The sequence below is a fragment of the Eutrigla gurnardus genome (genome assembly GCF_963514095.1).
Source record: "Eutrigla gurnardus genome assembly, chromosome: 15".
Taxonomy (NCBI): Eukaryota; Metazoa; Chordata; class Actinopteri; order Perciformes; family Triglidae; genus Eutrigla; species Eutrigla gurnardus.
The window spans coordinates 22,125,327-22,149,831 of record NC_139938.1 but is presented as its reverse complement, the minus strand read 5'-3'; the positions used below and the strand labels follow the sequence as shown (position 1 = coordinate 22,149,831).

At 44.4% G+C, this 24,505-nt stretch overlaps 1 protein-coding gene across 1 annotated transcript; it reads left to right on the top strand.

Annotated features, from left to right (window-relative positions):
- The first annotated feature begins 746 nt into the window (after positions 1-746).
- On the top strand, positions 747-22,505 carry lrch2 (leucine-rich repeats and calponin homology (CH) domain containing 2). Its single transcript, XM_084029576.1, has 21 exons — positions 747-1,008; positions 7,384-7,528; positions 7,774-7,900; positions 7,997-8,102; positions 8,567-8,703; positions 8,913-9,043; positions 9,202-9,289; positions 10,075-10,168; positions 10,308-10,405; positions 10,531-10,598; positions 13,402-13,506; positions 13,850-13,918; positions 14,140-14,202; positions 14,662-14,710; positions 14,835-14,975; positions 15,133-15,183; positions 15,274-15,337; positions 16,453-16,565; positions 18,998-19,135; positions 19,286-19,363; positions 19,789-22,505. The coding sequence occupies exons 1-21, from the start codon at positions 765-767 to the stop codon at positions 19,906-19,908; spliced, it is 2,229 nt and encodes a 742-aa protein (XP_083885702.1). The 5' UTR covers positions 747-764; the 3' UTR covers positions 19,909-22,505.
- The last annotated feature ends 2,000 nt before the right edge of the window (positions 22,506-24,505 follow it).

Sequence of the window (24,505 nt, the reverse complement as noted above, 5' to 3'; positions counted from 1 at the left end):
AACAGAGGGGGCACTTCTAGGACATTTAGTCCTGGCTGCAGTTATTTGGTCCAAACGGCACTTGATTGGGCCAAACAGAGGAGATCTGGTAGATGAGGGCAATTTGGGCAGACCAGAGGGGCGTTTGGGCTACTTGAATGCTCCTCTGGTGTGACAATTGAAGAGAAAATTAACTGCCACCTTTTGGACCTGGAAATTTCCTGCTGTGGAAATTATGACAGCGTAGATCTACATAAAGCGAATTATTTAGCTTCCTTTCTTCAGTCTGCCTAGCTGTTCCCTAACCAGCGCTAGGCTAGCAGTAGATGATAAAACATATATGGGTGATGTACTCTCTTATGGACTGTCTGATGCACGGTGTTATGCTGTAGCATTAGTAGCATATTCAAAAGGATGAGGGAAATCCTAGTGATTAATCACAGTGTGTGCCCTCTGGCAGTGGGAGGCACATTAAAAGCAGATCTGAATGTTGAATTGCTCGAGGGCCCCTGCCCCCTGTGTGATGCACTGGGGCCCCTGTTGGGAGTTTAGTATTAGCAGGTGCAGGAGAGGGTAAAAGCCTAAAATGGCCACCATCCCCTGCTCACCATCCCCATCTTCATCACCATCATCATCACCATCAGCAGCAGCAGCAGCAGCAGCAGCACCACCTCAGAAGCCCATCCCCTAGCGTCGGCCCGGGGAATGTGCTCCATGTGCGCATGGGCGGAGAAACTGCCGCTGTGCGCTCTTATTATTGTAAGAGTAATTTCTTTTTTACGAAAATGGCGTCGAGTCAGGGAGGTGTGGGAGCTGTCACGGCTCTACAAAGCCATCACTACTCCAGCGGACCCCACTGGAGCCCCGGCGCCAGCCAGCAGCAGCAGCAGCAGCAGCAGCACCACACGGCCCGCAGCCTGGACCGGGCGCTGGAGGATGCCGTGTGCTCGGGGATCCTGAACCTGAGCGGCAGGAAGCTGAGGGAGTACCCGGGGATGAGCTACGATCTGACCGATACCACACAAGCAGGTGGGTAAGGCTATGCGGTTGAGCGCGCGGACTAGGGAAGGAAGGCAGTGTGCTTCACATTAAAACAAATTAAATAAAGACGCGCTCGCTCTGTGATCCCTGTGCGCGCTCCGCATTGTGCGCGGGTTTGTGCGTGGATTTGAGGATCGAGGCGCATTAACGTGGAGGTGACGGGGTGTGAGTGGAGACACTGAGGCGCCTTGTGTAAATGCACGCGCACGTCCTGCTTGTGATTACTGTCCACTCGGGCTCGTTGATCACATTGCTTTTAACCTGCACGAGGGGCTCGGCTGCTGTCGTGTGGTTGTTTTGGTCGCCGACGGCTTTCAGTAAGCACCCCCCCACCCCCCCTCCTCTCACACTCCCCCCCTCGAGACACATGAATGAGACGGCAGGCGCACCCTGGCCAGCCTGTGCAGTGGTTTCTACACAAGCTGCACCGGACCAGAATATGAATGAACCGAGAGGGCAGTTGTGAAATGCTCCCTCATTGAATAAAAATCTGCATGCTTCTTCTTTTTTTTTTTCTCCACCGTTTTTTTGTTTTTCCCTTTTTCGCCACAACCAGACAAAAGATGCAGTGTACTTGCAGCCTCACCCCCCTCCTGCCTGCCTGCTGCCTGCTGCCTGCTGCCTGGGTGCATATGTCCATACAGCCGATAATCTGTCGGAGAAGGAGGAAGGCACATGGTTTCATATGCAGTCGGATGGGTGTTTATATGCTATTCTAGATGGAATTAAAATATTCATATAGTCTGTTTTCTGAAGGCTGACATACGGTATGAAATTTAGGGGCTTGTCTAACTTTTACACATAAAAAAGGACTAGACTATAACCGATGAGATGTCAAAGAACCTTGTGTATTTGTCTCAAGATGGTCTTTTTAATACTGTAAGCAGATTGAATGGAAAGTAGTGCAATGGAGTTCATATTAATCATTCTGAGTCATTATCATGGACCTCTAGATTGTGCTCTGAGATGTCCACGTACCATATGGTGTCACTCCGTCACGTGCAGCTCATGGCAAGAAGCCTCACATTTAAAAGGGATTTACATTTTCTGCTCAGTGATTCGCCTCTTCATATCCAGACAGACATTTAAACACACTGTATGAAATCAAAAGTAACATTTTACACACATCATAATATATTCATAGACACTAATTGACTTGGCTCCAGCGTCTGGACACAAATCGTGGATATAGTAACAGATTTGTTTGGTATTAAACTGACATCATCCCACACTGCCCGATGCAATGTGACAAACCTCCATTGATATGGAAATGTTGTACTTCTTGATGAGAGATATCTGAACTGAAGACTTACACATGAGAAGGTTTGGTGTGAATGTAAATGTGTCCTGTGACCTGTGGTCATTTGTGTGTGCTTTGCGACATAGGTGTGGTTTATGACCCAGGTGCGGTTTGTGACCCATGCAAGGTTTAGTTGAACATTTGAGTTTACGACTTCCATCCCTGTGAACCGAGTGAAAACACACCCACAGAAGATGGATAAATACCATGTTTGTCTCACAGCACGATGAGTCTTCACTTAGTAACAGACCAGCATGTTGCTCTGTGAATTCTCCTCTTGATCAAGATTAAATCCCTGTTTGGACCTTGAGCTGACTCCGATCTCCTTCCTCCAGTTCTATACCAACGGGTAATTATTTTAACCTCCATCCTCGAAGAGCTGAAGTCATTGCAGACAGAGACAGACACAACAGGAAGTTGGTATGCTCTATTTCTGGACTGTGGGGCCGAATGTGCACACTTTCTCATTTACAATACACGGTCATAATGATTGCATCTCCATCTAAAGCTAGGCTCCAAATACATCAGTGATGTTGCGTGTGGGATTTGATTATATAACACTCAAAGTTTCAGCTTTGATCTCTCGCTTCCACCCGACTCATCCTGTCACTGTGAATGCTGCAGTCTTTTCACCCCCCCCCCCCACATCTTCAACTCAATGCCTTCAATGAAAGTCTCACTTAAAAAACGTGCAAAGACAGATCGACACCTCACTGCTTTATATTTCACTGAATCCATCACACCAGAACTAAAAACAAGCTTATTTTTAATTGACCCATGAGAAAAAGAAACGACCTCCTCCTCTGATTGCGACAGTCTTTGCATCTTATTTCTTTGTAGAATGAATCTGAATGTCTGTGGAAGGCTTTTTTTTAGAACACCATTAATTGAGTGTTATTATAATACAATGGTTTTCAAAGTTAAATGTTGTTTTTTTTAGAGAACAGGGTCAAACCGAGTGGCCTCCGTCTGACTAATGAGCAACAGAAGGCTGCAGTGTGTGTAGACACAGAAGGAGAGAGGCCTGCTCACACAAGGGTGTCTGTTTGCACTGATCTCCTGGCAGTTTGTCTCCAGTCAGCTTGTTTTCCCATGGGAACGTGCACCAGCTCCGAGCTGCTGCCCTGACCTTGGAGAGGGGCAGGGGAGTGGCGCTTCAACCTGGGCAGACGGACAGGTTCATATCTCAGCATGCTCCTGTCTGACCGGTCCCTCGAGGGCACAAACACTGCACTGTTTATGGTACAAACAGGCTCGCTGCAGCGCTGTGTGTTTGCATGTGTGCAGAGATCTCAGACGTACAACACCGTGTGGGGTGTGTGGAAGAATCTGCTACAAATCACCTTCTTGTATCTCTGCTAGCAGCTTGATGTAATATTAGACAATCAAATACAGCTTAAAATGAAAAGAATGCGAGGTCAGAGAAAAGATAAAGAACAAGTGTGAGATTGTCGCGAACTGTGAGTGCATGCAATGGAGATTTGAAGAACAACCCAAAAGCTGTAAACTCAACAAACACCCTGAAACAGGTGGCAAAAGAAATATCCCACATTGTATTTGATGGTAGCGCACAGCGAGAATCACGCTGCATGAATGCTTCTCTTCCTGAGAAGTTTAGTTCACGTCTGAAGGACACAAGGTTGGAGCCGGCTATAATAATCGACCAGTGTAAATAAGATTAATGGTCACAGCTCGTTAAAAGTACAAGCACATTTGCAGGCGGACTCGTTCAAAAGGCTTGTTGATTAAAAAAGACAACACAGCACCGTGTAGTGAAATCAAATATCCTGGGTGTCTTATGAACGCCTGTCTGTCCTGTTGTGATGGTTAGTCTGTGAAGAATGGCAGGCACTGCCTGAAGGCTACTCAAACAAACCAAAAAATCTATACTTCTATTAGTCGTTGAGCGATCATAGTCATAAGACTTCAGCCTGAAAGAGAATCCACATTCCCAACTGGTGCTTCTTCCCTCAGGGCTCCTTCTAGAGGAGCCTTTGCATGTCTAGACAAGAAGACAAATACATACCTAATACAAGGCCTTATCACACCATGACACCACTGTTATTATCTGGTTAGTAACCAAGATATTTATAATCATGATGCTTAATAGGTTACACACTGGTGGGAATAAAAATGTACTGTCTGTTTCCAGTATATTAAACAGTTGAGGAAGGTTTCTGAAGAAACGCTCACTGGAGATTATTCCCAGTGGAGAACTGCACATTTGGAAATATAATTGTTTTTTTTTAAAAGGAAATATCTGACATTGTTCCTCACTTAACATCAGTTTTTTAAAAGAGAGAAGAGATCTGGAGATACTTAAATACTTAAAACTGTTCCTCACAAACCCTAGAATTCAAAGAACCTTTTGAGTAAATTAGGTATAATGTAAAAAACAAGTACAGTTAAAGTAGGCTATGGTGTAGACGGCCAAAAAATAAGGACAATTACTCATTACATGTTACATCTATATATTTATGACAAGAACAACATCAAGCATTATATGAACATGGACTGATGAAGCATCTAGAAGAAGGACATATCTGGTAGAAGTTTAAACGGCGTGTCTGTAATGTTGGACTAGATTTCGGATGCCTCATGAAAGCACCCACAGACCTTCCCCCAATAAAGTAGCTGAGCAAAGACAGCTGATCCAGAGTCTGCCCCAGGCCAAACCACACGCACACACACTCTGAGGCCCAACCCCTGGACCGACTCTTCCCTCTGAAACACGGCCAGTGACTCGGTGATACCCACGACGGTTCACAAGTCCCCTGCCACCCTGCACCTCTCTGGCCATGGGCCACCATCTTATCATTGGTCCTCGAAACCTGATGAGAAATCCTGTTAATCTCTAGGAGCAGATTGATGGCAGGGGCCCTGAGCTGACTGACCATCAGACACCTGAACCCACAGAAGGTAACCGCTAGCAACGCTCTCTAGACCGCACCCAAAACCTGCCAGCCACTGTGGGTCCCGTCTGCTGCGGAGCGCAAATAATGAACCCCAATTAATCATGTTCTTGTCATCTTCCATCCCTCTTTTCATTCAACTGAACCTTGCAGTGAATTTATTACCTATGCATATTTTGGGCTGTTTCTCTGCAGTTTTCTTGATGCTGGTATTTGTTGCAGACCTTTGACTATATTTTTGCAGAGGAGATAAAAAGCAGGATGTGTGTTTGTGCAGAGTTTGCTGTGTCATAGCCAGACATCATCTGCACGACGCAACATAAATGAATAGATTGGTGATTTGGCGTGAGGTCGCATCACAGCAGAGCCCTGGTGGAGGGCTCGTGTGCCTGGCAGGCCTGGTCCTGGTCCTGGTCCTGGGGGAGCTCTGGGTGACCAGCAGGTGGATAAAAGGCCCGCTGTGAGCTGCAGATGGTGCATGGCCTCGGTTGGAGGAGGGAGGTGAGGGATGGAGACGGACAGGCTCACAAAGACCAAAGCCTCCACCCACCCCCCATTGCCCATCGACCCACATGATTCCACGGCTGAAGAAGAATCCCCGGTCGTTTGGCTGGTCTGAGTACAGCTGGGCCACGGCATCGAGGCCTCAGGGAGAAGCAGGATTTACTCTTAATGGAAAACCAGTACAGCCTGTGACCTCAGCTTTGGTCTTTCCCCATGGTGTAATATCTGTTTCCTCTTAACATCGCTGCCTTTTTCCCCTTTGTGCTGCTGTCTACTTCAGGATCTTCTTCTCACTTCTGCTTACTGCTTCAGCTCAGACCACGGCTGCAGAGTGAGGCCTGTCGGTCTTGTCACATATGAGAGTGTGGCTAAAAAAAAAAGGCAGACAGACACAGCTCATGCTCGCCTCATGACATCTTGTAACCTCGGGGAGTGGGGATAAAAGGATTGCCATGTCCGCCTATCAGAACCCTTTTAACAGCAGGTCAGCTTATTGCTTTCAGCGGTGCGATTGCGTCGGTTAGGTGGGACAGAATAATCGAAAGCTGTTTTTATCTGCGGCTGTGCAGCTCGTCACATAGGTCTCTAATCACCGTGTCACCCAGAGGCAACTCACAAGATCGTACGCACACACACACACACACACACACCAGTTTGCAGCAGTCGAATCAATACGCGTCTGAAGGTGAATTCTTATCATTGAGATAGTCTTTACATGCATTGTTCTCATAGTTCCCCCATGCTTCCTCGCCTTTGCTGTTGAACTGCACGCTGATTGCGTCAGGCTTTATTTATTAGACGACACCAAGAGAGGGAAACAGCGTCTAATTGTCTGTGCACGTGTGCGTCTTGGGCTGTTTAAGTGATTCAGCAACCTTCAGGGACAATGTGCCTTAACTCAGGCTGTGGCCGTGATCCTCCAGAGGGAGCAGGGGTTTTGTTTGATGATGTATACTATGATTTAGTACATGATGTATGTGTGATGAAAAGTGTTGAAAGAATATTCTCCTCCACTTTGATGTTCTTGGGCAAGAGAGACAGTAAATATTTGATCATAAGAGGGAGATGCAGACGGTAGGCTTTGCTTTCATTGGTTGGAGCCAAGAGCACCGCTGTGTCCAAGAAGACTTAACAAAAAGGGTGTATTCTCCCATACAGCACCTGGTGTGTCTCTTTATGATCAATTTATGTCAATACATTAGATTTCCATGCATATTTCAGTTACTAAAGTGCAGTTATCTAACTTACGTAACCTACCAGCCCAAATCTCCTCTGTTGATTGAAACTGATCTTTCGACAAAAAGCAAAGAGGTGGAGTCGATTCTTACACTTTCCTCCCATTCATACGCTTCTGAAGCCATTACTGTGCCACTCCCAGTGAGATCGATATGGAAAATACTGAGATATTTCCCCGCCAGCAGCACTCAAACCTTCGAGGCCCAATACTCGGGTGTAATGTTAGACCGGTGTTCGATGAAGATGTGCTCCGTCACCGAGATGTATTGATTTGTCTTTCAACTCTTTGGCCTCGTGCCTAAAGCAAACATAAGGGATGCTGCCCGGACCTTTAAAACGATTATATGTATGTCACCTGCGTGTTCAACGTACACACACATTTTTACCAACTCCTGTTCCTGTTCCTGGCAGATTTGTCCAAGAATCGCCTCACAGAAATCCCTCCAGAAGTGTGTCTGTTCGCCCCCCTCGAGTCACTCAACCTCTATCACAACTGCATCAAGTGCACCCCAGAAGCCATCATCAATCTGCAGATGCTGACATATCTCGACGTCAGGTAGGTCATACTTTCACTTTGATTCCCGTGTCTCATTATATACAATAAATAAAAGTGAATGCAAATGTGTTCCATTTTTTTTTTAATCCCTCAAGGAGTGCTTGTTCCCCTTTAGTGACATTTAACAGGGAAAAGATGCTTTCATGAAAGCCTTGCATTTCCTCTTTTGTTGAAACTGAACAAATTCCCATCGACTGGATGTGTGTTGTTTTAAATTTAGGTCAATGTTTCATCTTTCTCTGCAGCCGAAATCTCCTGTCGGTTTTGCCCAAATACTTGTTCAGTCTCCCCCTGAGAGTTCTGCTGGTGAGCAACAACAAGCTCGTGTCCATCCCTGAGGAGATCGGCAAGGCCAAAGAGTTGATGGAACTGGTGAGCAGCAGCGTGCATGTGTCAGCGGTGCATAGGAACTCATGTATGGTGCGCTGGCGGAGCGCTACATTCCTTACACTTTGTCTCCCCCTGCAGGACGTCAGCTGCAATGAGATCCAGGTGCTGCCAGCTCAGGTGGGGAGGCTTCATGCCTTGCGGGAACTCAACATCAGGAAGAACTGTCTTCACATGCTGCCTGAGGGTCAGTCCATCACACCCTTTGTCATTTTGTTGATTTAGAGACATCCAAACTTTCATCCGGATTGACGTTTTTGGCGAGCTCACCTGTCCTCTCACTGACAAGATCCGCAGCCATTCAATTTATTTTGTGTCAACTGTCATGTTACCAATGGTGCAGCCAAAATCAGTTGAGTAACGTGTCACCATGGCTGAATGCCTTCGTTGGTCAGTTGTGCTTCGATCATTTAAATTCATTTTATCCACACACCTTTTAATTCGTGTGGATAAAATGAAAAGATATGAGACAATCACACCCTTAAGTTACAGATTTGTTTCCCTCAAATGTACAGAACAGCAAATAGTAGATCTCTGGAGTCATCTTTTAAAGATTTACCACCAACATAGACTCGGCTCTGTTCTTAAGTGATGCTTTATTCTGATTAGGGTTGCATTCAACAAAGGCTGTTCTCTGGTCTGTACTTGCAGAGTTGGCTGACCTGCCCCTCATCCGACTTGACTTTTCCTGCAATAAGATCACAGAGATTCCTCCAGCTTACAGGAAACTCAGGCAGCTGCAGCACATTATCCTAGATAACAATCCTATGCAGTCTCCACCAGCACAGGTAAGTGAATTCATTTCATAATTCTGTCTGTGCATGTTACCTGGATGTCACATAGAAACATGGTGGCAGCATGCAGCACAAAGCATGCTTCTCACGTCCCTCATGTTCTCAGGAACCAGGCACAGTAGCTCCATCTGGTGGAATAATTGACATATTCATCCCTAGTGGTGAGAACGTCTCAGACTCCAGTGTGTCTTTGTGTGTTTCAGATTTGTCTTAAGGGCAAAGTGCACATCTTCAAGTACCTGAACATCCAGGCGTGTAGGATGGACAAGAAGCCGGACACCCTGGACCTCCCCTCCCTTGGAAAACGTTGCCTTCCACAGCCGCTTACAGATAGGTACCGACACATTTCATGCACTTGCTTTTTTAACATATTTGCATGTACACATACTCCCTTGGCGAAATGTCATACTAATAACTGCTGCAATAATTTGATTTTATGGTTACCCACAGAAATAAAGCACTATTGAACGAGTGTGTGTTCCATATTTCCAGCATGGAAGATTTTTATCCCAGTAAGAACCACGGGCCTGACTCTGGAATTGGAAGTGACAACGGTGACAAGAGGCTGTCTACAACTGAGGTCAGAGTTCAACACTCAAGAATAGGCTCGTTTGAGATGAGCAGGACAGAATCCATCACCGGCCACCGCTGCACAATGGATGCCATTTAGATTTTTCTCTAACCTGCTCAAGGCGGCTGCAGTTTTTTTGAGCCAGGCGCCGCGTTGGCTGTGGGCCCAGGGCATGATGGGAAAAGCCTGGCTGTCGCCTGATCAAAGAGCCGGCTTGCTCTTTGTTTTGACACCAGAATTTTCTGAACAGACGAATCTGTCAACCAACATATCTTGGTTGGTTGATTAATTATTATAAAAAAGATTATTTCTAAGCTTTACATGGCAGACATAAAAAGAACAAACGATAGAATGGAATAATAGACACAAACGTTCCCACAAACTAGCCGACAGATCAGATTCAAACCGTCCGACACAGTTCATCTCCAACAAGCCTGTTAACTGATGGCATGAACTGAAGCACGTTGTCCTAATTTATTATTACGTACCAGAATGCAACAGTTTGAGATACATACATGTCAAAGTACGAATACATAGAGGCCAAAGCAGGAGGAGGCTAACGGGAGGTTGATCAGGCTGAGGTGGGGAGGTCTCTGATGGTGACAGGAAAGGAATCGCTAAGTCTAGACACGACAGGTGAGGTTGCTATGGAAACAACTTGAAAACACGTGCGTGGGTGTCCATCTCCGCTCCAGACAGAGCGGTGATCCCTGCCGCTGCTGAGCTACAGTATTATATAAGAATCAAAACAAGCATTTGTTTGTTCTCATGCCGATTCCTTTGTTCTCCTGCAGCCTTCAGACGACGACACCGTCAGCCTGCACTCTCAGGTTTCAGAGACAGCCCGCGCCGATGCCCTCACTCTCCTCTCCAGAATGGATTGCAAAGGTTACCGAAAATAAGTATCACATATTCCCCTTTGAGAGCAATAACGGAGAGACGGGGGCTGGTTGAATGAAGTGCCTTAAAAAGAAAAAGAAATGTGACCGTTTATTTGATGAACGCGGATGCTTCCTCCCTCTATCAGATCAGGATCTCTATGACTTTATAGACCCCAACCCGGAAGAGGATCCTGCTCTGTCAGAGTGTGACGGGCAGCTGAGCACTCATGTGTCTTGTTTAAAGGTATGAATCCGTCAGTCTGTCTGTCACCAGGATGACGACAAGCATCCCCAAAGGTTATTAAGGAGAAACCAATCTTCTGACTTGTGGTTCCTGACATGACGGTTGCGTCCGTGCGTTTGTTTTAGGAACTGGAGAAGGTCCTTAACATGTCTCACCAAAGCAGAGATAAAGATGGCTGGAAAGAGGAGTCGGGGTGAGTTCCTACTTCTACGTCTTAGTCACTCTGATCCTTGAACAAACACGTTTTTGTTGTCTGAGTCACGTTCAATTCATGACTCATTTTTCAAGGGTTTCGTGGAAGACGTGAGTTTACCCGGATCACAGGTTTTACAGTTATTAGTAATCACGGTAACTATTTATTTACTTATGCTTCACTATGGTGAAGATGACCTGCCCGCTGAAAACATATGGTGCATAAATAACGACGAGTCGTCAAGCTAGCCGTTCCCTTGATCTGTCAACGAGATGGTGAACGCCCTCGTGCAAACAGCATCTTTCACCAGCTGCAGATATACAATGCATGCCTCGGCTTTATGCTCCCAGGGCGCACCTCCGGTACGCCTTATGGAGATGTAAGAAAGTAGGAAAATATGCTCGGCGCTGTTATGACTTGCTGAAGTTTAAGTTTAAAAACATCCACAAATATTTCTGGGAATTTTCCCTGTGAAATGTTAAGCCAATTACAGCGCTGTGTAAAAGTTTACGCCCCCTTCCTGATTTCTTTTTTGCATATTTGTCACACTTACATGTTTCTGATCATCAAACTAATTTTAATACAAGACAAAGACAACCAGAGTAAACTAAATTATCCATCCATCGTACCGCTAATCCTGTATTCAGGGTCACGGAGGGGCTGGAGCCGATCCCAGCAATCATTGGGTGAAGGCAGGGTACACCCTGGACAGGACGCCAGTCCATCACAGGGAGACATGTAGAGACAAACAACCATTCACGCTCACATTCACACCTACGGGACATTTAGAGTCATCAATGAACCTATCCCCATCCTGCATGTCTTTGGACTGTGGGAGGAAGCCGGAGAACCCGGAGAGAACCCACGCTTACACGGGGAGAACATGCAAACTCCACACAGAAGGAATCAAACCCGCGACCCTCTCACTGTGAGGCGACAGTGCTACCCACTACACCACCATGCAGCCCTTAAACTAAATTATTTAAAAAAATATTATTTTATTTATTGAAGGGGAAAACACTACACCAACACTACCGGGCTCTACGTGAAAAAGTTACTCAATCAACCAAAAGACCAAATTGAATTGGTCATTTTGGTTCAGTTTTACAAGACACACCCAGGAATGATAACTGCCAGACCTGTTCAATCCGAACATTTCAATAAAAACCTCTCCGTCACTGTGAAGCTCAAAGGTCTCAAAAGGCCACATCTAAGGCTCTGGGACTCCAGCGAACCCCAGTGAGAGCCATTATTAACAAATGGAGAGAACATGGAACAGTGGTGGACTACCAAAACTCCACCAAGACCACAACACATCCAGGAGTAATAATTCATTACCTTCAGTAAATGGAATAGTCTGTATTTTGTGTTCACTTACGTTGTGTTTGTCTTATATTAAAATGAGTCTGATGATCTGAAACAAATACTTCTTCACGGCACAGTATGTGGATGAGATATTCTGACTCAGACCCACCAAAAAAACCCTAAACAGACGAGACGCGTGGGATGGTGTATTGGTGCAGTTGGATTAAGTCAGGTGGCACAACAAGCAGTCTGTTCTGCAATTATTATATTTGCATTCAACATTTTTGTTCAACCAGAGTGTATTCAAGGTTTTCAAGGATTCAAGGAGAGAGTGACTTATTAAGGTGCTGGTTGATGGAAATGATGCAAAATTATGGGCCGGAAAAATATGGCTGGAAAATGAGGAGCATCACATTAATAGCTACAGATACTGTAAAACACTAAAACGACATATGAGTGCATATATTGTCTTATTTTATCAAGTAAAATATAAGTTATAGGTTTACTCAACAGCCTAATAGTTCATAGAAATTCAGGGAGAAATAGGTTAACTCAGAGTTCCACAGCTTATCAAAAACATTACTTATTTTATTAACATAGGCTGCCTAAGGGCGTGATCAGTAGCGTGCCTCGGTACGATAGCCCCAGGAGGGTCCCCCGCGGCTTTGCATTCACACTGCTCCAGCCCAAACGGGCTTTGGCCCGTTAGCCGGTTGTACATTCGTCATCACGTCCTAATACTACACACGCATGGGTGGATGTTCTTTTTAAGGAGCACCGTCTCTGCATTTATTTCTCGACAACACTCGACCTGCATCAGCGAATGTGTGCACGAGCGGATCTGTGCGAGCAGGCAGCGCGAGGAAAGCGGATTTTGGACGGCGACACACAGCGGCATTTTTCTTATAAGTGCACCAGTCCGGTTCCGCTCACACCACGAGTCTGAAGAGTGCAACAGCTTATCAAAATACAATGTAAACGTTCCGTGTTTTCAAAGTAGAAAGCGACATCGTGGTGGTTTAACGAGGCGGAACGGCATCAGAACAACATCAAGCGCGTAAAGTACACGAAGAAGAACGTAGCGGGAGCGCGCGGCGAGGATTGTTGTGGCTGCGCGTCTTGCGGAGGAAGTCTACTGTGCTGCGCGGAGGCGCTCCTAATGTAAATGATTATTGATTTATGAATGAATTGATAGGTGGCTTATTTTTGGTACATTTATTTTTTTTTTGGCCTGGCGCCAGGCCTCCTTGGCCTGGCGGCCTCGCCAGGCCTGTACAATGGTAGGGGAAACACTGTGACTATTATGTGGCCAAAAAGATGTTCTCGTCGAGATAATTTATATTAAATACTTTGTCAAAGAGGCTTTAGTGTTCTGACAGCTGGATTGAGGCCTTTCTGAATTTGTTGTTTTAGAGCTCTCCTCCCTTCGCAGGCATTTAGCGAAGGTTTTAGGGAAGAGTTGTGTGTAGTTTCTAATGAAAATAAAACTTTGATCCAGTTCTGATAAGGAGCAGCTCGTTGAGGAAGAGGATGAAGATCTAAAGGAAGTGCTGGATCTGAGGAAGATTGCTGTTCAGCTTCTGCAGCAGGAGCAGCAGAACAGGTGTGTCGCTCTCACTTTGCTTCTTGGAACAAAACACTCTCCATTCCATTCCATTTCCATTTGCTGCACCTCCTTCGTCTGTTACATTCTTCTTCTCTTAGAGTTGACATCCTCTCATCACACCTGTGTTTTTTTGGGTTTCATCGTCCGTTTCTCAGTATTCAGACTGCTTTCCTTACATCCCCAAATATCGCTCCATCGTCGCCATTTGACCTCTTTCTGCCCTGAAAATCAAATTCTTCCCAGCATGACTTTGCTGACTCTGTGCCCTCTCTTGTCCACGCCTTATCATCTCACATTCACACACTCTTCGGCTGCTCCACATCGGATGTGCGGCTTCCAGGCGGCGGTCCTTAATATGCAGGGCGGAGAGTCTTATTCACCGACGGAGAGTGACAGGCCGGGCACACAGGTAGATGGACTTTCTTTGTCATCATCACATACAGACCACTGATCACACTGTGAGGTCGTCGGAATGCTTGAATCCATGGAAATGTCTCCATCCTGGATGTGGATTAAATTCTCTTCATGACTGGTTTATGAGTCGTTAATACGACTCACCCTGAGTCATTTCCATTGTTACAGTTCTTATTGTTGTGCTGTAAACGTACACGTATCGGATTCTGTCTGCAGATTTCTAAGCCACTCCGGAAGCTCAGGCAGCAAACCGAGGCCCCCGCCTCAGACCGCCCGAAGGTACGCACTGTGCCACCTGTTCAGTCCTGCATTTACAGGGGAGCCCTTTGTAGAGGTCGTGGAAATGGTAACCACACACCGCCCAACCTATCCGCCACATTTATAAAATGCTATGATTTAGTAAGTAAGCCGAGGTGTTTTACAGGACACACCTGCGCAAGAAGAATTACTGTCAGGGCTGATCCGTTGCCTTTTGTTCTCGCCATCAATTAGATGATTATCCTGCAGCCTATGAAATGTGAACGGTTCTCACCGTCCAATAGTCTAAAACATAACGATGTTACATGAGCTAACAACGCATTCTCACACTTTAGGTGTCTGTAAATAATAAAGAGCATAAACGGTGTGTATATATATATAGAGAGAGAGAGAGAGATAGATAGTGTCTTTAATGTTATCTGAATGTGGAACAATATTTACGGTGATCTGATGCTACTCCTGTCTTTATTCGTCCTGTAGTGCTTCTCTAGATGAAGGAAGCAGCGGAGCATCAGTGCTGAGTGGACAGGTACCAACTACCAACCATCACACCACGAGTCATGTGATCCCATTTCTATCGCTGACCTTGTATTTGGACATGTCTTCCATCCGCCGTGTGACGTTTTAAACGGTGTCCGTCTACTTTCAAACAGCCTACTTCCTCCTGCTCCTTCGACGGCAGCCTGAAGTCGGATCAGTCCGATTCAGAGCCAAAGTGGCCCGAAGTCCCGCCGGTCCTCAATCAGAATGAAGATCGCAGGAGGAACAAGTACCTGAGGAAAGATTACCTGAAGGTACGAGCGTGTCTCCTCACAACAGCAGTCATGGATAACATTGTGAAAGAAGGAATGAAGACCGTAAATCATTCTTTTATAGAACTCTACTCGTTGAATAAACACAGCGGTACACTTAATCAAATAAAGAATGCGTTTTTATCTTTTTACCTGATAGCACAAGTGTCAGAGTGCTCGTAAAAACTCCAGCGGCAACGACGACTGTGAGGTGGGTTTGAGAAAAAAAATTGGATTAAGTTGGAAAATATCGAATCAATATTGCTTTGTTCTTACTTTCTGCTGAATGTTTTGTCTCCAGGAGGGTTTGCGCAACGCCGATTTCAGCACCACCCTGACGGTGTTTGGACTGAAGCCGAGATCAGGTGACACTCCAGTGGTTGTTGTTGTCCCTGATAATGAAACATCCGTACGACTTCTTCTGGGTTGATTTCTGAAGATAATAAAGAAATAGATAGTAGAAAGTATGTACCTGCAAGACTTGATACACCCAGAAGCTTAACTAAAATGAAAAATTGATGAATAGACAATCATATTTGGAAATTATATTTGGGGAGGGACATATTTCCAATTCATTTGCTGTATCAATGAGCACGTTTTTATTTAGGATACCTTCAAATGAATGATTTTAACTATATGAGTCCATATTTAGGTGCAGTCAGCGTCTTTGAAGAGAGCTCTGGGGCAGCGCTCCATTTCAACCCAAAGATCTGAAGCCAAAATATATTTTCCTGTTGAGTCCCAGCATCGTTTCTCTGGAAGTGGGGAAGATTTCTGAGGAACTCTATCGGTCTATTAACAGTCAAGGACAATGCACAACCGGATTCATGTCTCCGCCTGCTTTATTTGGTTCCACTCATGAGTAGATCCTCTACTTAGGTGGAAGTATAACTGTAATACAATACTGTTAAAGAAAATACTCCATAGCAGATCAAAGTCCTGCATGTAAATGTATGTAACTAGGCTGGAAAACGTATTTAAAGTAAAATACTCATGTTATTAGATCATTCCAGCTGATGCATTAATGTGTGAGCCGTGTTTTACGTTTGCAGTTTAGTTGAGCTGCAGCTACTTTATTTTTTCTTTCTACAAGGCCACAGCTAATTTACAGTTTTATTGTTGATTATCCTGCTCATTATTGTCTTGATGAAACGATACATTTAAAAAAAAAAAAAGCTTCCGTCACAATCACGATGTTTGCGTTCTGCACGTAGCCTCTTTTCATGGTGGTGCCACCTTTATCCTGATAACGCAGATCACAGATATTCAGATTTCTTGCCTTGATATCATCAGAGATTGGGTTTTGGTCCAGTGAATATAACAGACTTTGCTAGAAAAGCAGGAGTGGAATGTAAGCATCCGTTCTCACGAGGAAGTAGACCTCTGGTTGACCTGCTAGGATGGTCAGTAGTAGCATTATCTAGGATTTTAGCTTCCTCCTCTCCTGTCTGTGTGTGTCATCTGGAGTTCTCCATTTCAGCCTTCGCCAGAGGAAGCCGGGCGGAGTATGCCTCAACAGACCCCAGCTTCACTATGAGGAGGAAGATGGAGCACTTGAGAGAGGAAATCGAACAGATCGGACTCTTACGGCAGGTCAGAAGCTTCCCGGACCCTTTTGCATTTTGCACAAATGACTGAGTCATTCACGTGAATAAGTGTTTAAAATCCAGAGGCGTACCTGTGTCCTTTCACAGGAATTCACAACTGCACTTGGCTTCTAGGAAGTTGAAATCCCACCTTCTACCTGAGGTGTGATTTCCTATCAGGCCTCAGGCAGGTTCTCAAGTGGCTTGTAGGAGGGATTTAGGAGGAGTCGCTGCATGCACTGGTTGTTGAGTGATTGCACAAGGTAGAAAACACAAGTGGTCGGGACTTCATCTGCTGTCATCAAACCCTGAGTTTTCATTACTTTGAAGCAATTTGAATAATGTGTTCATGTGGCCTTTGTGAGGGGATTTTCTCCGTACCGGATTCCCTCAGTGTAAGATGAATACATGTTATGAAGATCTGGGTTATGAAGTGTCTGCTTGTCCATTTCACAAACAAGACACTTCTAGTGGTGGTGTTATGCACTGGACTTGTGCCATGGTTTCACTCTGCCAAGTGTTCTTGTGAAAGATCCTTTCCAACTTCTTCCAGATGTTAACAGGAATAGCGTGATGATTAATCTTGTGTCTCTGTTAACATTTATTTGGGGAACTATCTATCTCTCATCACTTGTCAGAGATCCAACAGGGAGCTCTGAAATACAAGAGACTCAACCCACCAGATTCTGAACAACATCTTTAACAGAATCCATCCATCCATCATTTTCTACCGCTTATCCTGTATTCAGGGTCGCGGGGGGCTGGAGCCGATCCCAGCTGTCATTGGGCGAAGGCAGGGTACACCCTGGACAGGATGCCAGTCTATCACAGGGCCGACATGTAGAGACAAACAACCATTCACACTCACATTCACACCTACAGGCAATTTAGAGTCACCAATGAACCTATCCCCATCCTGCATGTCTTTGGACTGTGGGAGGAAGCCGGAGAACCCGGAGAGAACCCACGCTTACACGGGGAGAACATACTCCACACAGAAGGAACCCGGGCCGACCCGGGAATCGAACCCGGGATCCTCTTGCTGTGAGGCGACAGTGCTACCCACTACACCACCGTGCAGCCCCTCTTTAACAGAATGACAAGTGAAAATGACATTTCACTTCCACGGTTCCACTTCACAGTTTAGGATACGTTTTTTTTTTACAGATTAAATGAAAAAGAGAAAAAGTGGGTTCATAGAGACAAAGTGGGACAGTGTCAAACAACACAAAGTGGGAGGTTGTTCAATGCTGGTGATCAAAAACAGAAAGAAGAAGGAACGCAAGGCTGGCACTTATGTGATAAGATATGAATCAGACCTGAGGTCAGAGGGCATCATGTCCTCTTTGACTCTGCCCAGATAAGCAAGTGTACTCGCACGTGGCCGATGACAGCGCCCCCCCTCATTCACGAGGTGTTGCAGGACTGGATATTTGAATCCCGTAACCGATGATGTGGTGTATGACTTGTCCCTCATAGATGTTGGGAAACATTCAGCTGAATTCACTTGGAACTTTGGCTGGTCAAACTCGGTCAAACCAGGGTCTGTGATCAGCTGCAGCAAGACGAAGGCTGCGAACGTTTAGTCTTAATGAGATGTCATCCTCCGGCGCGGACGCCGATGGAAAACAGGCAAAATAACAAAATCCCCCCAAAAAACAAGGCAGATGTGAGATTGCATCTGCTTCCCAAAAACCACCGAAGCCACCAGCCTTTTTGTTGAGAGGACAAAGTCGTTCAACTTGCTTCTTCACATATAATACGTCCTCATGAGAGGGGAGAGTGCACGGGGAGAGTGCACGGATAGAGTACCGAAGGTGTCTTGTGTTCAACGAATGTTCCTCTCGCACTTCATTTTCTCTCCAGACGTGCACATCTTTTTAATGTCCAGTAGCAGTTCAACTTCACACAAACATCAGATCATCCGAGTGAGCACATTTATCATCAGAGAGAGCCAAAAAAGATCTAGCGGCTTACTGGAAGAACATAAAACACCATGAAACGCCTCGAACTGTTATCTTCTTTTTTTTTCTCCTTTTCTCTGGAAAATCTAATTGATCTCTCATCGTGTAAGTTTATATGATCACATAAACAGCTTGAAGCAGTGTGTGTGTGTGTGTGTGTGTGTGTGTGTGTGTGTGCTTGTGTATACTACTGTTATCTTATATCTGTTGATTTGGCTGAAGATGATCTTATGTTTACATATTTCTCCTCAAATGTAAAGCCCTTTGAGTTTACATTCAATGGACGAGATGTAAATAGAAAGTGACATTATTTTGTAAACTATGCGACCATCTTTCTGCTGCGGCTTTCCTGGTAAATAAAGAACAGAAACGTGTGGAGACAGAAGTCAATGTGAGTAATAGAGAATACTCCCTGTTGTGTGTGTGTGTGTGTGTAAGTGAATACATCATGAGGTCATTGTTTATGTGTCTGTAGAACATTGAGTCCAGGCTGAAGGTGTTGCTGCCTGACGACGTCGGAGCTGCTCTGATGGATGGGGTCGTCCTTTGCCATCTAGCCAATCACATCTGTCCCCGGTCGGTTGCCAGCATCCATGTCCCGTCTCCAGCCGTGGTGAGCACACAGAAACGCCCAAGGGCTCTTTTTAAAAGAACTAATCAAACAAACCCAAGAGAAAACAATGTCATTATTAGTTGGGAGTAATTGTATTCTTGAGAAATGTGTTGTGATGGATTCTAACATGACTGGTGGTCTGGCCTCCAGCCCAAGCTTAGCATGGCGAAATGTCGTAGGAATGTGGAGAACTTCTTGGATGCCTGTAAGAAGCTGGGTGTCACACAGGTAATATATATGTATAATCTTTTTTTAAATCAAAACAAGCACAACCTTTTATTTGCACTTCATTAGCTTTTTTTTAATGTTTTTTTACGATTTATGATGATGTCTATATTTTAACTAAAAGCAACTGTTGCCCTAATACAACTAATGAAGGTGAATTTTTCTAAATGTGAATTCATGTGGTTTGAATTTTGAATTTAGTTTATTTTACATAAACTGTGAAGAAGTACTGTTTGCATGGGGATGATAGAGTACGGATATCACAGCCAAATATCTTAAAATCTCCGCAAATGAGACTAAAAACTAGCTGAGAACCCACTGGAGGCAAGTCTGCTTTGTGTTTTTTGTAGTTTGGCTGAACTAATCCTTTAAATGACGAGGGAGAGAGAAAGCTGTTCCAAGTGTGAGACGTCTCTTTGCTCTCTCAGGACAAGCTGTGTCTGCCCCATCACATCCTAGAGGAGCGCGGCCTGGTGAAGGTAGGCATCACCGTCCAGGCTCTGCTGGATCTGCCTGCATCCAAGCCCACGCAACTCTCAGCTGTTTGACACCAGCCCGGATGCTGTGTCCGACCCACGGCCGATCCGGCCAACCTCTCCCCCCCCCTCCACCCCCATCCATTGCCAGGGACCAGAGAGCCCCCTCGTGGGCGAGGACCCGGTGGCTCGTGGGACTTCAGGAGTCTGCTTCTGCCTGACTGAAACGGGAGACGGGGCGGAGAAACACCTCCGTGTCTTCATATGACGTCAGCCACCACCCCACTTCCTGTCCATCACATCTTCACCTCCGAGTTACCGGGGGCTCATCCTGTGTGTGTGGACTAGCAGTGGGACGAGGCTGGGATTTGCTGAGGAGAAATAAGTGGGTCTATGGGAAGACCGGTACTGTACCTCCCTCTTAACATGCTCAGTGGTTATTGAGCCTGTAAGAACTGACAACGTTCCCGTGACGTAGACATGTGACTCACTCGTTCACTGAAGGAGACAGAAGCTGCAAGCTGGCATCGCAGCCACAAACCACCGACCTTCTTGGGTTTTCCTTCTTCTCTTTTGTGGAATTGTTTTTTTTTTTTCGATTCCAATTCATTTTTGAATTGATAGGTGTTTAAACGTCAGGTTCCTGCTTTCCACGCTCCCCGTTGCCATCCGCCGTCACGTCTCCAGTGCTCGCCGAAGCAGAACCCGAGCCGTGCCTCTGCAGAAACGTGTGACGACTAGAGTTTATTTAGATGTTGTCCTGGAAGCCATCCACCTGTTCTTCCCGTCTTACCACAGACTCTGGCGTAGTTTCAATATATTTAAAGTTAGTGTATAAAACCACGACATCTCTCAATACAACCCTGCATGCCATGACATTGGACCACTGTTAGAACACACGATTGGCTGTGGCTGACAAAAAAGCATCTTTCATTGTACACGCAAAAAGGATTCAGCTTTTGAAAATGACTCTGTATTGCAACTTTTCTAAAAATGCTTTTATACTTTTCTTTTTCGGTCATTTGCCAAAATTCCCACTTGCCATTTTGTTGTTGTTGAGAATTTCAGAAGATAGGTTTACTATGCTCGACACAAAGCTTTGCATAACTTCAGACGATACGCGTCTGATGCTGTATGTGTTTGTGAGCGGAGGGGTCGCTCCTGCAAACCTTCTTCTCTTACTGCCAGGCCGTCCAGCTGTTCGTGGGCTCCGATACAATTCATCATTTCAGGGAAATTACATTATTTATGTATTTATTCAATTTTGGTTTATATTTATTATATATTGTTGCCTCTTTTGTCTTCACCAGTTCCGGTGCGATGCATCTCAATATTTAGATCTTTTCTTTGTGTTTCTGGTTGATTTATTGTCTTTTCAATTTCATTAGAAAAATGACTGAAAGCGGGTGGAGGTGCAGCTCTACCGGTCCTCTGTGAAGTTTTACATTACAGCATGTTTCAGATACAATCAGTTAAACGTGTGTGTTCACACCATTGTCAGTGGAGCTGCCGTCTGTGTTGACAGCATAAGTGGCACCTAACACACATTTTATAAAAAAGGGTATTCCAAACTGAATGAATTTGAATTACATTTGTGTTATTAGTTCTTTATTTAACGATGATTATTTCTGCATCGCAATCTTCAGTCTTGTTGTCAGTTGATGTTGGGATGTTGGCATGTTAGGTCAGGCTGCTGCAGTGCACCAACTCATTTCAAAGTAGTAAATCATAATAATTATTATAGTGGAATTAAAAGTAAAGCTTTAAATCAATGTCGTACATCAATATCAGACTTAACATTTGACTTGGCAAGGATGTGGCCAAAAGATTTCTATTTCTGTGCTTTGATTGTTTATCATAGTGTGAATATTTGCCTATGCACCTTTTGAAGAGAAGCCGAGGACCCCATGACCTGTATTGACCTCTATCAGTGACGTGTCGATATGACATATGACCTCTGGCTATGACAAGCGGCACAAACCCCCGTGTTTACAACTGAAACGAGTAGGTGGTTAAAGCAGAGTTTTGCTGCGAACACGACTTGTGATGCAAAATGTAACATTCCTGCATCGTTTGTGTAACTGAAGCATCTTGGGAGGACGAGAGTACTTAATGCCACAAATATCATGTTAAAACAGCATTGAAACAACTACAAACGTGACATGTCGTGCCTTAAAAAGGGGATGTATGCTTTGTTTTTTCTTACATAATTACACTATTTATAGTACAAATCCATGTTTTCCTCACTGTGCTTGGTTGTTTTTACCCAGAGGATGATTTTAGATTAATTAGAGGTTCAGTTTAAATAAACATTGTGGTCTGCCGTGCAAAGACAACCAAAATGAGAGAGTGAGAGTGTGTGTGTGTGTGTGTGTGAGAGAGAGAGAGAGAGAGAGAGAGCCTGAGGTTTTATTCAGTGAATCTGGCAAGTCCAGCATGAGTCATCACCTGTGTCACATGTCTGATTCCCTTCTTATTCCTGAGAAGCTCCGCGTTCACTGAATGGGCTCTACTGTCTGACATTTCCAAGGAAGAGTTGCAGCACAAAGCCAAACAAAACAGAGCATCCATGTCAAGTGTAAAAATAATTTCACAGTTCAGCACGGTCTCATGCCTCCGGTTGGTTGTCTTTTTCCTGACATTTTGGGCTACATGCCCCAAAAAATACACACTCCTGTCCGCTCCCCATACATTTATCAGAGAAGCAGCCGTTTAAAAGATTAAAAGATGAACTGACATGCTTATTATGAAACACAAGCAGCTCAAAACAATTGTAGCACGCAGCGCTAGGTTAGCATTCCAGAAGCTGGCTGGCTGTATATCTGAACACGGCATCACAGGTAGCGCTGTAACTTCTCACCTTCGACTTTGTCGGCCTATAATTAATACATCATCATCCCTAAATAGGTGAGAGACAATGAAGAAAGAGAACGGATGTGTAACTGACCTCATCTTCTTTTATTATCAAAATGTCTGAAATGATGATTTAAGACCTAACAGTGTCTGGTCATAATTTACTGTATGTGTTTATTGTTCTCTGATATGATACTCAATATATTCAATTGTTTTCCAAATGACCACTAAGAGGTTATTTTGTGTTTTAATAATCACTGCTGTGGGTTAGGGTTAGGGTTGTTTTCTTTCGTTTTTAAATGATAGTTTTTCAGATACGTGCCAGTTTTTTGGGGAGAACTAGAACCAAATGCCACCATCTGTTTAAAGCCAGAATGACTGAACCTACTTTATGAGTTTAATCTCTCATTTTTTAAATCAGCACACATGTGGGATTGAAATAATAAGAACCAGATTCACACCCTGAAAGCTCTTTGCCTTTCTGACATTTGGCGATGTATATCTGTAGGGGAAATGTGACACGGCTGATTCCGTAATGCTATGGTATCACGCACTACATGTTTTGGGCATGAAATAATTGCTGTTGTAATCTTGTTTTAATGCTTTATAATTGCCCTTGTTCCCTTTTATAATTCACATGCTGGTACCTGCATCGTACCTCGTCTGAAATTCAAACATTTGAAAAGATTGAAAACTGTGACTTCTGTATTGATGTTAAGTCAAGTGTCACACTGATGCCTTACTCTTGTTTTGTTTTTTGTTTTTTTTACCTGCATGCTAACGTACTTCACGCGGCCCTCATTGTTTTTTTACAGGAAATCAACCAAGTGCCAAATCATGAAGGTATTCTTTATCTGCAGCCTTCGGTGTCGGAGTGAAAGCAGAGGCCAACGCTGAAGACAGACAGTATGAGTCACGGTTTCAAAACATTCTGTTCATATTATTTATTATTATAACACAGCAGTCGCGTGCGTGTGTCAATTGCTGAATGTTAATACGTCAGATAATTGAGTGACTTCTAACTTTACAGTAAATAAAGGAAATCCCAGCAGCGTGTGTTTCTGGGTGGAACGTGACACTGTGACGTCCAAAAAAAAAAAGATTGCGTAAGTTCAGATTATATCCAGGAGGCCCCACCATCTCTTACACTGGTACTGCGTCAAAAAGGGGAAGTTTTCATGGCCAGACTGGAGGAATGATTGTAAGTAATGATATCACGCTCTCAACCCATTTATTTGAGTAAGACTGAATTTGAACCCATCCTTTAAAATCTTGGCTCTACTTGGAGTCGTACAGATTGTGATCCCTCTACTGATCAAGCAGATTCTATTATTGTATGTGTTCTTATCCGTTTGCCCTCAAGAGCTGTACTTCCTTCATCGGTCGGTTATTTCCTGTTGCAGATAAATAGTGTCAGATACGGCGTTCCCTTTACACAATACCTGCAGCAACTCGCAATGACTGTGATTCCCAAAGTCATTCTGATCTCATATATTTCCAAATGTTCCATTATTGCACTAACTACACCTGTACATGGACCCGGTTCATGTCACAACTGCCATCGTCCTCATGTCACGCTTCATGGCATCCAAAGAAAACAGTGAAACAGTGAGTCATGTCCAAACACTACACTGCCAAGAAAATTCGAAGAAAAGAAAATGTATGTACATAAAGCGTTTTTTTGTATTTTAAAACAACAACATGCATGCAAGAATACGAGTGACTGAAGCTGAACTTCTGTACATATCATCTGTGTAAATTCCAAGGATTTCTTAAAAAAAAAACAAAAAAAAACATGGTCAATATTAAATAAAGG

What these genes read in the sequence shown, in the direction of transcription:
- lrch2 (XM_084029576.1), top strand. Translation starts at nt 765, where the DNA reads ATGGCGTCGAGTCAGGGAGGTGTGGGAGCTGTCACGGCTCTACAAAGC. An exon ending in CCACAGCCGCTTACAGATAG is followed by an intron (nt 9,044 to 9,201) that starts GTACCGACACAT and finishes CCATATTTCCAG; the next exon opens with CATGGAAGATTTTTATCCCA. An exon ending in AGAAGCTGGGTGTCACACAG is followed by an intron (nt 19,364 to 19,788) that starts GTAATATATATG and finishes TTGCTCTCTCAG; the next exon opens with GACAAGCTGTGTCTGCCCCA.